The sequence below is a fragment of the Biomphalaria glabrata genome, chromosome 3 (assembly GCF_947242115.1).
Source record: "Biomphalaria glabrata chromosome 3, xgBioGlab47.1, whole genome shotgun sequence".
Classification (NCBI taxonomy): Eukaryota; Metazoa; Mollusca; class Gastropoda; family Planorbidae; genus Biomphalaria; species Biomphalaria glabrata.
The window spans coordinates 14524112-14540167 of NC_074713.1; the positions used below are offsets into that span (position 1 = coordinate 14524112).

General features: G+C 34.0%; 1 protein-coding gene across 1 annotated transcript; it reads right to left on the minus strand.

The window, feature by feature from the left end:
• Positions 1–2006: 2006 nt before the first annotated feature.
• LOC106057061 (peroxiredoxin-5, mitochondrial-like) lies at positions 2007–15284 on the minus strand. The gene is made up of 6 exons (XM_056023584.1): positions 15107–15284; positions 10251–10385; positions 7683–7724; positions 6757–6843; positions 3729–3823; positions 2007–3417 (listed from the first exon to the last, which is right to left on the minus strand). The coding sequence occupies exons 1-6, from the start codon at positions 15233–15235 to the stop codon at positions 3291–3293; spliced, it is 615 nt and encodes a 204-aa protein (XP_055879559.1). The 5' UTR covers positions 15236–15284; the 3' UTR covers positions 2007–3290.
• Between the last annotated feature and the right edge of the window lie 772 nt (positions 15285–16056).

The following is a 16056-nucleotide window of genomic DNA, read 5'->3' on the forward strand; positions in this document are numbered from 1 at the left end:
CCCCCATAACATACACAGCAATAGAAGAATACACTAAATACAATCCATATTTTCGATGGTCTTAGGCGACCTGACAAATCGTCAATCGACCCCTCAAGGGGTCGCGATCCACAGGTTGAGAACCCCTGCTTTAGTGGATGGCAGTGAAGCAGTTTTTTTTTTTTACTCTAGGGGAGGAAACTCAAATGTTGCAAAAGACTGATCTAAACCTTCGACATTTTCATAGTTTCTCCCCTTATCTTTGCTTATGTAAAGGTGTGTTAGACCAGGTAGTAGGTAGACCATTATCACCATTTCTGGGACATTAATTATTTTAATTATAGGTGCAAATACTAATTTTGAAAATCGTAGAGATTATTTTGAAGTTGTTGTAGATTTAAGGGTGGCAACTCAGCGAAGAAGAATATCTATTTAAGTTATTATTAAGTTCAGTTGGGGTAGAAGTTTGTTGGTAGGTTTCCTGTGAGGCTTCCACGGGTAGGCTACAAGTCTTGTTAAGCGTATTAGCGAAGATGGGAATCATATTGAGATACTCAGGTCTCTAGGCCTACATATTTATAGATTATAGACGTCACTTAAAAAGGGAGTCATCTTGTCCTGGAAGCCACACTCGTACAGCATGTTTTCACAGTCACATACAGTGCTAACACCACCAGCGCCTGTACAGCCCTAAACTTAATTGGGTAATACTTCGTTGTTTTCTTTATCGAGTCTTTCTAGCCTTCCATTATATGATATCTAACAGTTCATCTATCTTGTACTGTAGATCTATAAAATCTTAACAATGGTATGGTCTCGAATAGCCTCTAACTGGCTGTCTGGTCTATGTAAACTTTGGAAGTCAACCCAGAGGAAACATCAAGAGCCGGTAACTCTTAGGTAGCTTGCGACGCAGCTGTATCGGCACTCGCCGTTTCTACAAACACATCAGCTGCTGGAGACAGGACAACTGCTGCATGGAGATAGGGCAACTGCTGTGTGGATGACATCGTTCCCACAATAGATAATGCTCAGACTTTCAGGTTACTTCTAATAGATGAAGCTTTTTTAGTCTAGGAGACCAAAGGAGGATAACGACATTTACCCTGTAAATATACAGCAAATTTGTAAATGTATTTTATGTATTTCTATAACCCGGATCGGCAAGATAGAATCCATTCCTATTTGCCTTGTGCCTGTGATCAATTTTTTTAAAAATAAATTTAACACCAGGAACCCTTCCAAAAAAAAAAAAAAAATACTAACCAAACTTACATTTCCACTCCATTTCCAACATCACAAAGTGAGATATAATTTTTAAAATAACATTTTTCATATTTACCACTGGTACTAAGCCAGTATTTTAAACTTCATATATCACTTTGTGATTATTCATCAACATACAAAAATGATAGAACCTGAGGACTAAAAGATGGGAAGGTGATATTAAAAAAAAAGTTAATATTTATATACATTTCTAAAACTCTCCAGCTGTGTATGATGGTAAAGCATATTTTGTGCAAAATTAATGTTGAAATTGAAATTTGCACTCAACTCACAGTCCAAAAACTAATAAAAAAGAAATCTACAAACAATTTTTCAGATTCAGTTTAGTGTTGTATGTGTTAGATAAACAGAAGCAACTGTTGCTCTATTGAAATCTTTTATTCTACTTCATTAAAATAATATTTAAATCTAATGCATATACAATTATATCATTTATTAAACATCTTTTTATTTCAGACTTGCTAAAAAAAAACTGAAACACTCTTATGATAATAATATAGTATATATCATTAGTAAACCTCTTCACTTTGACCAGAACTGTAAATAAGTTATCATAACACAAACCAGATATCTTTATACTTTTGTGCATTGGAATAGTTTGAAATGATTTCTGTACACTTAAAAAAAATGTCCACGAATTTTTCTAAATGCTATAAATGAAACGCAAGGCATGAAAAAAAAAATGTGGACAAAACAATTGTGTAAATAGAAAGTTCTGTTGCACAAACAATAAAAACACCTTTTCCTAGAAGGTAATTATTCTTTTATTGTTGAAAAGTATTTATATCTTTATATATCATCATTTAAAGTTCTAAGAATCATTCATAATCAAATAGCAGCCAAAGTGATTTCTACTTTTCAGAATATTAAACAGTATGAGATTCAACATACAATTAGAAATACTGTACTATTTTTTATAATTTTTTTTTACAAGGAAACCCATTAAGAAAATGAGATTGTTAAGCAAGACTTAAGCATGTTAAGTTTAAAGTGTATGAAACCCAATCATTAACATTTAGGAATATTGCAAGATGGTATTTTAAACATATTTTCCTTTTCTTGCATGATCAGGGTCATATAAGGCCTATGAACCAGTATAAAGTACATTAAATAATATACCCATGATTGAGATTTAAGATGTGTTTTTTTCAATCAAATATATCATGAAATAAAATAATATACACATAGAGTTATCAGCTTACAGAAAGAAACAAATATACTAATATTGAAAAATACATTTTTGAAAATTGTGTTTTTTTTTCTTAAGTTAATAATTGATTTCCATTGATTAAAAATGACATGAAAAAAAAACTAAACCTGATTAATATATTAACCATTAAAGAGAACACATTCATATGAACAGACATTTTTTTTTACAACTCCTCTATACATGAAAAGTTTAGAACTAAATGACTGACTAGTGCAATATTTACAGATCAAGCCTATTTACCAATTTAGTTACAAAACAAATGTAGACATTTTACATTTGAATGTTGTTTTAGAAACAAAATGAAATTAAGATAGTACTGTGGGAAATATTACAATTTTATACTAAAATCATGTATTGTAATAAAACTTTCAACATCTAGTCCACAGACTTAAATAACATATTTTTCAAATTTTGTAAAAAAAATAAATTGATAGAAGTATACATTTAGTAGGAAACTATTCTTGAGTGACTTCTAAACAAAAAGCTACTACTGGCAAGAAAACACCAAAATACAAAGTACTGTATTTAAATTAATGTAATTAAAAAAAACAACCACATCACCAACAACATTCACTGTCAGTACTCAGCATTGTTGTTTTTTTTTACAGAAAAATCTTTTGATGATATAAACAAGTCTTAAGATAGCCTTAGGCATAAGTGTAAAAAAATATCAACTTAGGTATGCTTTTATATATTTACATTTCCAGGGGAAAAAAATGTTGAGAACAAACAATAGGTTAAATTCTATACTAAATCAAAAACAAAATGTTTTTGGAGGTCACAACATGAGCAACAAATATTAGTCAGATTTTCATCATCTCTTGGGAACTGGTGAATCAGAGGCTCGCATGTTCTTTATACACAACAGGCATGCCAAGCCTGTGTGCTCAGGATCAACATTGATGCTTTGAATTTTACCATCTTCTATCACCAAGGAGTATCTTTCAAATTGAAGAACGAAAGAAAACAAATTTTGGATTATATATTTAAAAAAAAAAAAAGTGCAGTTAAAAGTGTTCATTAACAAAATTTTATTCCGTAATTATCTTTTCTTAAAAAAAAACAAAACATCCAACAAAATAAACTTGTTAATATATTTTTTTTTCCATTGCTTTCTAACATATTTTCTGCTTTCTATACATTATTCTGTTCCTATTATTTCACCAATAAATTTTCATTAAATATAAAACTGTTTTTAAGATAAAGAACGACACTTAACAAGAAAAAGAAAGTAACAGAAAGCCCTACTTACTTCTGTGATCGGATGCCACCCATAATTTGTTTACAGTCTAGGTCCATACCTAGAGCTATTGTGAACTCCCCTCTTGGATCTGCTAACATTCTTATCTGTAAAAAGAATTTCAAAACATTATTATAATACATCTAACATCTATTCAACTTGTAGCTTCATGAATACTTATGGGTAGAACCTGGACATCTTGAACATGGCACTAACGATTTTCCTAGAAATTTAAAAGTTGCTGTATATTGGAAATCCTATGCCGAACTGGGAGTCAAACAGGGATGTCATCGTATAACTTGGCGCCACACCTTCATGGAGGACCTCAGAACAGTGGAGACCAGGTGGGAGGAGGCTTCAGACATTGCCAATGACAGATCTTTATAGAGACAGCTTGCCACCCAATGCGCCGAACGGCCAGGGAGGAGCCAAGTCTAAGTCAGTATATTGTTGGGAAAAGAATTACTTGCTCATTGGCCACACTGAGAAAACTATATTTGACCATAATAATTTTCAAAGTAAAAAAAGAAATTTAAATTTGGCTTGAGAATGAGAAAATATTTATCTTTTCATTGTTGTATGGCCTGTCTTCATGCTACCATAGCATGTTCAGTGTGTGTGTAATAAAAAAAAATTTAACAGAATTTGTGAAGGAACTCCACTTCTTTAAAATGACATTAAGATGTTATAATAATAATAATAAATGTACAAAATGTGTGTCCCACATGGATGATCTAAAGCTATATGCAGAAACCGAGCAAAAATTACACACCTTAATCAAAACGGTAAAATGCTTTAGTGACGATATCTGTATGTCTTTTGGCCTGGATAAGTGTGGCATCATAAGCATTAAAAAGGGCAAGGCAACGAACACCAACATTGAATTTGAAGGCATCGAGGAATTGAACTCCGCCTCTATTTATAAATATCTTGGAATAAACCAGAATGCCAAGATAAACCATAAGAAATTAAAAGAGGACTTTCTTGGCAAATATAGGCAAAGAGTTAATAAAATCCTCAACACCAAACTGTCTGGCAGTAATCTCATCACTGCAATAAACAGCTGGGCCGTCCCAGTGCTCCTTTACACGTTCGGTGTGATCAAATGGACTGACACCGACATACATGACATTGACAGACTCACTAGAAAATTACTAACCAAGTTTCGATGCCTACACCCCAAGTCCTCCACCATAAGGTTATACCTGCCCAGGAAGGATGGGGGTCGTGGATTGCAGAACATCTTCAAATTGTGTAAGATGCAAGTTTTAAAAATACGATCAAAACTGCTCGCCTAAAGCAACAAATTAGTTTCCTTCCTACGGAAATACGACTCCGATGCAACCCCTCTGAACCTACACAATGCTGATGTCAATGTCGGTTTGGACGACGTAGGGCATGAGATTCGCCAATGGGAGGAAAAAACACTTCACGGAAAATTTCCGGCTTTATTACATGGGGACAACATCGACAAAGCTGCTTCCTTAACATGGCTCAAAGCAGGTCATCTCTACCCTGAAACAGAAGGCTTTGTTACAGCAATACAGGACAGAGTAATCAGGACAAAAAATTACGAGAAGCATATCCTGAAACTCAATGTTGTCGACAAATGCCGAAAATGTGGGCGAGTCGATTGAACACATTATGGCAGGATGTCCATGTCCAGCACTATCAGAATCAGCCTACCTGGGTCGCCATAACCAAGTTGCAAAGTTAATACACCAACACCTGGCTTTGACGTACAAATTGATCGGTAAGGACACTCCCCCTTATTATAAATACTCTCCGCAAGAGGTTCTCGAGTCTACTGAACATCTGCTGTACTGGGATAGGCCTATTCTGACCGACAAAACGGTAGATTTCAATCGCCCGGATCTGCTGTTCATCGATAAAAATGAAAAAACCGCTACCATTATCGATATCGCCGTACCACTGTCTCATAATTTAAGAAAAACTGAGATAGAAAAACAAAGAAAAACAAAGAAAATATGGGAACCTAGGCTTGGAGATTAAGCGTCTATGGAAATTGTCCAAAATAACAATATACCCCATTGTTATATCAACCGAGGGGATAATAACTGACCTCACAGACACCTTCAAGGCCCTTAACATTCCTAGGAACATCTTCGTTGCCTGTCAGAGGGCGGTACTGCTGCAGACCTGCCACATCACCAGAAAATTCCTCAGTGGAAACTGTTAAAGGGACTACGGTGAATTTTGTTTCTCTTTAGCGAAACTCGACCCTGGCAGCGCCAGAGAATGACTACTCGTTCATTTCTAACATAATAATAATAATAATAATAAGTATTGTCTTTGAAATCAAATATTAAGGAGTGCAGTTTCTTATGTGGATACAAATTTCTAGCTATGATTTACATTTTACATCAAGCAAGGGATTATTAGATTATAACATTATTGTTTTCAAAGCATATTATTACTTAGTCAATGTATACTTTTTCATGATTCTACCACCCAGTGGTAGAATTAATAATTGTAACAATGAGAAGAGTAAGAAAATTATTCCAATTATAGATATTTTTCTTCATACGTATTAATGAAAAAAAAAAAAAAAAAACAGACACAAGATATTAGCTTTAAGTACCATTTGACTGAAGCTCTAACATATAAAATCTCAGGACTAGAAACATTAAAATACATTTTAAGAACTTGGTGCAACTTGTGGTAGAAAAAAAAAGCTCCAGAGAAAAGCTCCAGTTTAAATAAATACAATTCATTAGGAAGACTTAAGCTAGGTAGATAAGTTCAAGGTCAACATTGTTATTAACTAACGGTTTGTGACTGTGTTTTACATTCTCAATGACATTTCTCCTGCAGAACTTTATGTCAAGCAAAAGGTTACATTTCAGAATCTTAGTTTTGCTCAACTATAATACAGATGTCAACTATTTTTTTCCTAAGTGACTAGTAGGTTAGCTATTTCATTTAAGCTGAAAATAACATTAACATTCAAAAATGTCTATAGCACTGAGATCTTTAATTTCTATCAGCTCAGTTAGAAAACAAAAGAAATTAATGTCACCTTTCCATCAGCATGTGTACTCTTGCCCCAGGCATCCATTACAAAAGGATCATTCACAGAAACACAAGAGATCATGTAACCTTCTTCCTGTCATCAATAACGTATAATTAAACATTAAAGACAAATTATGTTGAAAATAATGGCATTTAAAATATATATATATATATATATATATATATATATATAAATCTTAATATATATATATATATATATATCCATCCATCCCAGTGGCGCTACAGCCCATGGAGGGCTCTGGCCTGCTTTAACACATCCTTCCATTCAGATCTCTCCTGGGCCTTTCATCTCCACGCCCTAACCCCAAGCTGCTTCAGATCTGCTTCCACGTCATCTATCATGTCCTTTTCCAGGCCTAGGTCGTTTTCCGTTGAGATCTGTCCAGGTTTTCTTGTGTGTATTAGCTTTCGTAACAGTATTTTTTATATGACAGAGTTGTTAGCCCTGTGCATAACCATCTGGGGGGCTGCCCCTTTCAGCTCTCTGGATAGCTGCCTTTATTTTCGGGTAAGGTGCCCTAGCCTTTGTGGATCCCTCCACTTCCTGCAAGGCAGCAGGTTTGATTTTGATCCACCCCGGGTATTTTATTTCCCCGGTACCCACCATATCTGGAGGGCATTCCCCTATCCGCCACCTGGGGAGGCGCTCGATGGGAGATCAAAAACTCCACACGAGATATATATATATATATCTTAATATTTTTCCTTAAAAATGAGTTATTTATACAGTGTGGACATGTTATCTACAACAAATAAAATATTAAGACTCTTGTTGAGGCCAAGCTTGTTATATTTTTATATTTTTTTATATTTTTATGTCAAAAAAAAAAAAGTATGCATATATGTAATGCGAGGAAAGAGGAAAGACTGTGCTGACCAAGAAATTGTATAGGAAATATTTACAGTTCTTACCTTGAACTTTTCATGAAGGGAAAGGTAGTCTGGTATGTGAGACTGTAAGAACAAAAAAAAACTTGTAAATATTACAAATAGTTCAGTTATAATTGTCTAAATAATGGGTACAAACAAAAATCTTTTTCTAGATCAGGCTAATAAGGATGATTGTGCATACAGCAGGAGTGCATTTGTGTAGAAATGATTTAGCTTAAATATTTGTTACTTGTTGATAGTATGAACCTTTTCCACAACAAGTAAAAGAATCTAAGAATCATTAGTTCAATTAAACACAAGTAGAACTGTACCAGTTTTCTTTTTTTTTTTTTTTTTTAATTTCACTCTAGCCATTCTCTCCTTCATGAATAAAAAAAAAAGTATGGTGACAGCATAGGTGTTGTTCAGCTGTGCTCTCAAAATGGTGTGTAGGAAGACAGCTTTTAAAAATTAAGAACTGTTTTTCTTATGTAACTCAACATAAAGCTTAATTTTCTATAATTTTGAATTTCAGACAAAAAACTTGGAGTTGAATAAATAAGGTTAGAGCACACATTTTTCTTTGTCGTTTTTTAAAGACTTTTGCTCATTTGAAATGTTTCTAGTATAAAATGGAAGTTTGTAACACACTTTTACTATTACTACAAATGCACAGGAATATTATATTTAAGAACTACATTTTAATATCATCATCCTTTTTTTGCCATTCACTGTTATTGATAAGTTCTACATCTATTCTTAAGGAGTCCTATATCTATATTATAGCTTTGAAAGTTCCATTTATAGATAGAAAACTAGAAAGAATCCTCTTAACTTTAGTCTTGTAAAAGCAAAGTGGTAAAATGTTTTGGATGCTCCTTTAGAGTTAAAGCAGAATGACTGATCTCTTAAATCTCTGTTGGCGAACTTCAAAAGTCCCAGAGGACTGGCAAAAGGGAGTGATTGACTGCAACAACTGGGGGGAGGGGGGGGGGGCATTACTCTCCTCTCTGTCCCGGGTAAAGTTTTCAGCACTGTTTTATTGAGACGGCTTCAACAGTCTGTAGATGAAAGGCTCAGAGAAGAACAAGCAGGTTTCTGAAGAGGCAGATCATGTACAGAGCAGATTTTCGTTCTACGAAATATCATAGAACAAAGTCTTGAGTACCAACAACGGCTAACGATAAGTTTCGTGGACTTCAAAAAAGCGTTTGATAGTGTCCACTGAGAATCACTATGGAAAATAGTGATAGTGTCCACTGAGAATCACTATGGAAAATAGTTAGAGAATACGGCATCCCAGAAAAATTTGTCCATATCCAACGACACTTTTACAGTCAGTCTAGTTGCTGCATTAAAACAGAAGAGGGAACAACACAGTTTTTTACCATCGAGACAGGTGTGAGACAGGGGTGCATCTTATCTCCTTTCCTTTTTCTCCTAGCCATCGATTACATAATGAGGAGAGCAATGAACCAGACTGCCTTTGGTATTCCATGGCATGAACAACTCCGATTGACGGACTTGAACTTTGCTGATGATGTTGCACTACTCGGGGCTACAAATAAATGCATTCAAGAAATGACGGAGAGCCTAGACAGAGAGGCACCCAAATTGGCGAGTCAAAGCTTGAAGAGCTGGACAAGTTCACGTACCTTGACAGCATCATAACAAATGATGGAGCCTATCATGATGTAGCGTGCCAAATAGGAAAGGCAGGGAGCATTTTCCAAAGGCTGCAGCCTATTTGGACTAGCCAAGCCATTGGGCTCGAGACAAAAATACACCTTCTCAACACAATCGTCATTCCAACTGCTACATATGCATGTGAGACATGGAAGTCATATGTCAAAATTGAGAAAAGACTAAATGTGGCTCAACAAAAATGGCTGAGACGGATTTTGGGAGTCAGTTACACAGATCGGGTCTCAAACAAGGAAATCCTATGCCGAACTGGGAGTCGAACACTTAGTGAGGTTGTGACAGAGCGTCGCATGAGGTTTGCAGAACATGTTCTACATCAAAATGAATTACGCATAACAAGAGTTGCGATGACATGGAAGCCAATATGAGGAAAGCGCAAACAGGGACATCCTCGTATTACTTGGCGACACACCTTCATGGAGGACCTCAGAGAACAGTGGACATCAGGTGGGAGGAGGCTTCAGACATTGCCAATGACAGATCTTAATGGAGACAGTTTGCCGCCCAATCGCGGAACGGCGCGGGAGGACCTAAGTAAGTAAGTTAGAGTTAAAGATAATCTACTTCCTAGTCCTAACCTCCCGCAGGATGATGGGGGATGGCAGCAAAATAACTTAATTTATAATTAAGTCATCACTTAGACATTTATCATTTATTTAATATTTATTAATATTTCCTACATTACTTTAACACACCAATAGTTATGGATAATGACCATGAAATAAAAGCATTAGGTTTATGCTTAGTAAAGGCAGCCTATATACATTTAAGTGGTGCTTTTGTTTGTGTTATTATGTGAAAATCAAAGTTTCCTCTATATACATCAATATATGTGTTAGTAACTAGGCTTTATTCATCGTAAAAGGTATTGTCTGAGCTACTTAATATACAACTGATACAACTCACATTAGTACAGCCTGGAGTGAAAGCACCCACTACACCAAACAAAACACCTTTTTTGCCTTTATACAGGTCTACAGCAGAGATTGCATTTCCAGGATTTCCTTCATAAAGATACACATTTGGCAAGGGGTCTCCTACCTTTAAAAAAAAGGGGGAAAATTTTTTTTAAAACAAGTATAATTTAATATTCAGAAAATAATTAAGTAGGCCGACAGACTAAATATCACAGCTGATTTAGAAAAAGTTATAAATTGGATCTATTTAGATCCCTTCATTGACTAATAGACAACAAAACTCTCTTTAGATTCAGAGTTTGTTATAAAGAGAGTTGAATAAAAATAACTATATTCGCCAAATTTACACACAAAAATAAAAGTAACAACACAAAACTAACTTTAAGACAGTTTCATGCAAAAGAAAAACAGTCACATATTTATAGGAGTCACTTAGATCTTAAACCTGAGACTGACATGATAAAAAGAAATAAAAAAAAAATATTAGCAGAATTGAGACAGGGCAAAGAGTCTTGCTTGGTCAAATAATTTGGCTGGAAATGGTGAAAGGTGATACTTTCCTAAGTTATCAATCACTAGGGAAAACAATCAAGAGGAAAAAAATTTGCAAACTGAAAGCAGCTACCAGTCCAAAAGTTTGCTTAATGTTATTTAGGTTACTGCATATATACAGTATGTTTTATAGGAATTCTATAAAGTGCTAGATAGTCTTATTACACATCTAGAGCTGTTTCCTGTTCAAGCTCTTGCATTTAAATGGTAGTTAAAGTTTAATCTTTCTATGATTTACCCTTCAGCTAACCTTAGACAGACACTTTATTACAAATGTAGAGATAACAATGCATGGCATACTAATGTTTATTTCTGGATGCAGTAGCATTAGACTAAGAGGTCATTAGCCTATAGTAGTATATATGGACTAATCTTCAACACTTTCATTTTTCAATAAAAAAATGAATTTGTATGTTATTAAAAGCTGATGAGAAATCAATAAAGAACAATCTTACATAAGTGTTAGGTAAGTCTAGATATTTGTAGACACAATTTAAAATATTTATGATAGTATCGTCTACGCCTTACCCTTCTGGTAAGCAAATTGTAAAGGGTCCAACTTACTACAAAGGTCATTCAGCAGAATGAATAAACTCATCATCCATTTTTCAATATAAATTGATAATGTTTTGTTTCGCTACAAACAGTTACAATAAAATATGATGTCAAAGAGAGTCAGGTTAATGAGGTCAAGCGTTAACATTAACAAACACTCTAAGTGCACTAACGAACACTTCTTCGTAATTGTATTTAAAAAATGATATTATCTTCAAATTTCTTTTTTTATATTAATGATTTCTTTTTACAGCAACTCAAGACAGACAGGTCAAAGTTACTTTTCCCACTGTCAATTGCTTCCTTCTTTGTGTATAACGGATGCCACAACCAAGCCATTAGACACAAGTTTTACCCATCTAGCCTACCTAGATCTAGGTCTAGTTGACCCAAAAAAAGAAAAAAAAACTGCAAGACACAGTTTGTCTATCCTGCTCACTCCACTCTGTGACTGTGTCCTAAATTTGGTACCTGATCGATCAATAATTGTCCCTCCTGCTTCCTTTTTTTTTTCTAATACTGTGTTGATCATATCATGCTTAGTACCTACCTGGTCAATCAATAATTAGGGCACCAAAGAGAGACAGAATAAGAGAGAGGGAGAGAATGGTTGTACCTATCACTGTGTTTCTTTGTTAATTTCTTTTGGATATTTTTTGCTTTAGTGGCCTATCACTTTAGATTGCCTTTTTTATATTTGTAGCGCATTAGTGATATGTGGCAAAATAGTAATAAAATATTAATTAAAAATGTAGCGCGGCCTCACAGTCACAGCTGAAGCCTCAATGTTAAATTAAAATAGCGTTCATAATGATAGTAATAAATGAATATTAGTGAACACCCCCTATTTACACAAAGGCTATGCCATGTGTTTTTGTGCCTATTTAGAAGCATTTTAGATCTATAGGTCATATTTGGCTATACCTAAATTTTCTAAAATAAAAAACCTCCTTAACCCCAGAACTACGCTCCTTCTGTCCTAGAAGAAAATAAGAGACATGTCATACCAGTGCTTTCTGAACCCAAGTAAAACCTTGTTTTTCAGAAACATATACATGTGTCTGAATGTGTTCTATATTCCTCGCTCCATATGCTAGGACTAATTGTACAAATGCCCCTTCTGCACTAGTGCTATTAGAGCATGAAATGGGTTGCCTGAGCCAGCCAGGAAAACCAATGACTTGGCAGAATAGCAGAATTTAAGTCATTGGTTGACATGCATGACTAGATTGACCTAAGAACACACATAGGATGTAATCCTCTTATTTTTTAAATAACGACTATATTTTATAAGATAAGATAAGAAATGGACCATGAACAAAAACAATGTAAAATACACTAGTTTTGTAATACTATAGCTATCAAAATAAAGGCTCATTTTAACATTGATATTGTGGGTTTTTGGTTAGACAAAATGACTATAGTTTAATATTAGATTATTTTTAGATCATGATCTAGTCAATCTAGACTAGAGACACTAAAAATCAAAACTAGTGACTATTCATTCCCTCTAGTGGCTCTAGACTAGAGTCTAGATTAGATAGATGACATCTAGATTGACTAGATTTAATGATTTATCAATATCATCTAGACTCCTAGATCTAGAATCATGACTTGTAGGACTAGGACAAAAGCATCTTCTTGTTTGAAGTAACATCTAGACTCTATAATAATAATATAAGACTATGTCACTATAAGATAATTTAAAGATAAGAAGATAAGACTAAATCTAGTCTAGAGTTAGACTTCTTAGATACTAAGACTAAGAGTAGTAGATCTATACTATTACTATACTACTATATTACTAGTCTATGTAACTATCAACAATCATACTATCACTATATCTAGATATTCTATAATTCTAGTAAATGAGACTAATGAGAGTATGACTATGAGTATGAGTATTGCCACTATTAGGCTCATCTAGTAGACTAAATCTATATAGATCTAAATCTAGATCTCATCTTATCTTACAGACGTTACTTCAAAAAAGAAGATGATTATGTCCTACGCATCATGCATTTAGTCATGCATATTAACCAATGACTTAAATTCTGCTAAGTCACTGGTTTTCCTGGCTAGCTCAGGCAACCCATTCCATGCTCTAATAGCACTAGGGAAGAAGGAGCATTTGTACAAATTTGTCCTAGCATATGGGATGAGGAATGTGCCTTTATCTTTGTGTCTTTCTGAGTATTTTATTAAATTTTGTTTTTGTATTTGAAGATTATGGTGCAGTGTTTTATGTATAATTGCTACTTTACTTCTGTCCTGAAGGCTTTCTAAATTTAGTGATTTTTACTCTAGCCAAATGTGAATATTCATTTGTTATGAATCTCACTGCTTTATTTTGTGTCTGTTCCAGTTTCTTAATGTTTTCTTGAGTTGAGGGGTCCCAAACGGAGGATGCATTTCTATTATTGGCCTAACCAAGGTTAAATAACATTTTAGTTTTATGTTCTTATTTGATTTATAGAAATTTCTTTTAATAAACCCTAATGCTTTGTTTGATTTTTTGATAGTTTCATTAATATGGGGATTCTATGACAGTTTTTCATTTATTATAACACCTACTAGGTATTTTTGCGTTTTTAGTTTGTGTTACTGGTTTACCATGATTGGCATGAATAAGATTTATATAAGTGGAATTAATTTGTTTTAGCTTTTTGTTACTCTTAATTGACATTTTTCTGGGTGGAAAGACATGCTCCAATTCGATTCCCATTTCTGTAATTCATCTAATTCTCTTTGTAGAATATCTTTATCTTGTGTTGTTTTTATTGTTCTATATATTATGTAATCATCTGCAAATAATCTGACTTTTGTTCCTTAACTAATGCATTTTGGTAAATCGTTTATATGTAAACTAAAAATATTAGTGGACCTAAGACTGTTCCTTGAGGTATGCCTGAGTTTACTGTTATTGGTATTGATTTAGAGCTATTTATTATTACAGTTTGTTATCACCCAATCAGAAAATCTTTAATCCACTGATGCAATGGACCATCAATGCCAAAATATTTTAATTTTTTAAGCAAACTATGGTGGTGAACTTTATCAAAAGCTTTGGAAAAATCTAGAAGATAGCATCTATTTGCTCACTGTTAAACTAAACCTTTTGAAAAATCATCAATTAATCCTATTAGTTGTGTTTCATATCTAGATTCTAGATCTAGTATACTTTGGTTTTGGGGAATTTGAGTTGAGTGCCTAGAATAGGCAATATAGAATAATATACTTACTATACTATACTATATACTACTTACTACTAGATCTATTTTAATCTATATAGAATAGATCTAGATCTACATCTAGTAGGTAAGACAAGACAGTAGACTCTAACTTAGACTGACTTCTGTAGTAAACTTCTGTACTTATTAGACTTAGACTCTACTGCCATTACTGCCTAGCTAGTAGATCTAGAATCTAGACTCTAGTACAGATCTAGATCTAGACCTAGTATCTAGAATCTAGATTCTAGTACTAGTTAGATCTATCATCTAGGCTAGATAATCATATGACATATATACTATAGACAGTCACATAGTCAATGATAGTCATAACTAACATATGATATTGATTGAGAAAGAGTTCAAATACTAAAATAACTAAACTAGATCTATATAAGTCTAAACTCTAAACTAAGTGACACTAAGTCGACTAAGACTAAGACTAGTAAGACGTGTGTTACTGTCACCTGTGTTGTTAACTGGTCAATGATTGACTTTCTAGATTTACCTGAACTTTATGCCTCTTGAATTTTGCAGAATACATACGCCATTTTCCATTATAGCCCTTCCAATTCGGAAAAGCTAGCCTTTTTGAAAATAATAAATCTAAAAGCATATTTGATTTAACAAAAGTCATTGTTGCTCCGGTTATTTTGTAACCAAAATTAGAACCAGGTTCTATTCTATTTTTAGCAAACAGTAAAGCGTTCGCAGTATAGCTATGTCTTGATTCGCCTTTATTATTAAATATTATCTAATTGATAGAAAGAAACAATTAAAAAGTCTAGCTCTAGATTTATTTTCATCAAGATATGTATAATAAACATAGATTTACATTCTTTTTTGTTAATTCTACAATTTTATCCATCAACGTAGGACGTAATCATCTTCTTTTTTGAAGTAACGTCTGTATTATATAAGATAAGATAAGAAATCTTGTCAACACCTGCTTTTTACACATACTGGCCTAAATCTTATTTATCCCTATCAGCTTTGTTGACAATAACAGCAATGTCCTATAGTGTTTAAATTATTTTGTTACCTTACATCTTCTGCGCCTTTCTTCTATGATATCATTTCTTTGTGCCTCTAATCAAGGCATACTCTATTGTGTGTCCCGCAGCCTTCGTGAGAGCTCTCCAACTGTCTCTCACTTAGGCTATTTGCTGCCAGCTATAGACTTATTACTCTATGTCAACGAGGGCAAAATGGCGTCTGAGTTGATCTTTATAGCGCTTCTTTTTGTACACACGGAGAGGGAGCTTCAACTTACCGTTGGGGGTCTTTCCCTGTAAGGCGGCTGGCAAACCCTAGGCTACAGAACACCGCAAGATATCTAGATCTATACCGTGCTACAATAGAGTGCTCTCAGCACGGAGGCTTACAAATGATCAGAACCACTGCGTTATAATCATTGCTTTTTTTGTTTGTTAGGTGAAGAGACCTATTCCGCCATAA

Coding starts and splice junctions, on each gene's coding strand:
- LOC106057061 (XM_056023584.1), bottom strand. CDS start 15,235: ATGACTTTTGTTAAATCAAATATGCTTTTAGATTTATTATTTTCAAAA. Junction 10,386..15,106: donor TCAAGAGGCATAAAGTTCAG/GTAAATCTAGAA, acceptor TTTTTTTTAAAG/GTAGGAGACCCCTTGCCAAA. Junction 6,844..7,682: donor CCCTTCATGAAAAGTTCAAG/GTAAGAACTGTA, acceptor TATTGATGACAG/GAAGAAGGTTACATGATCTC.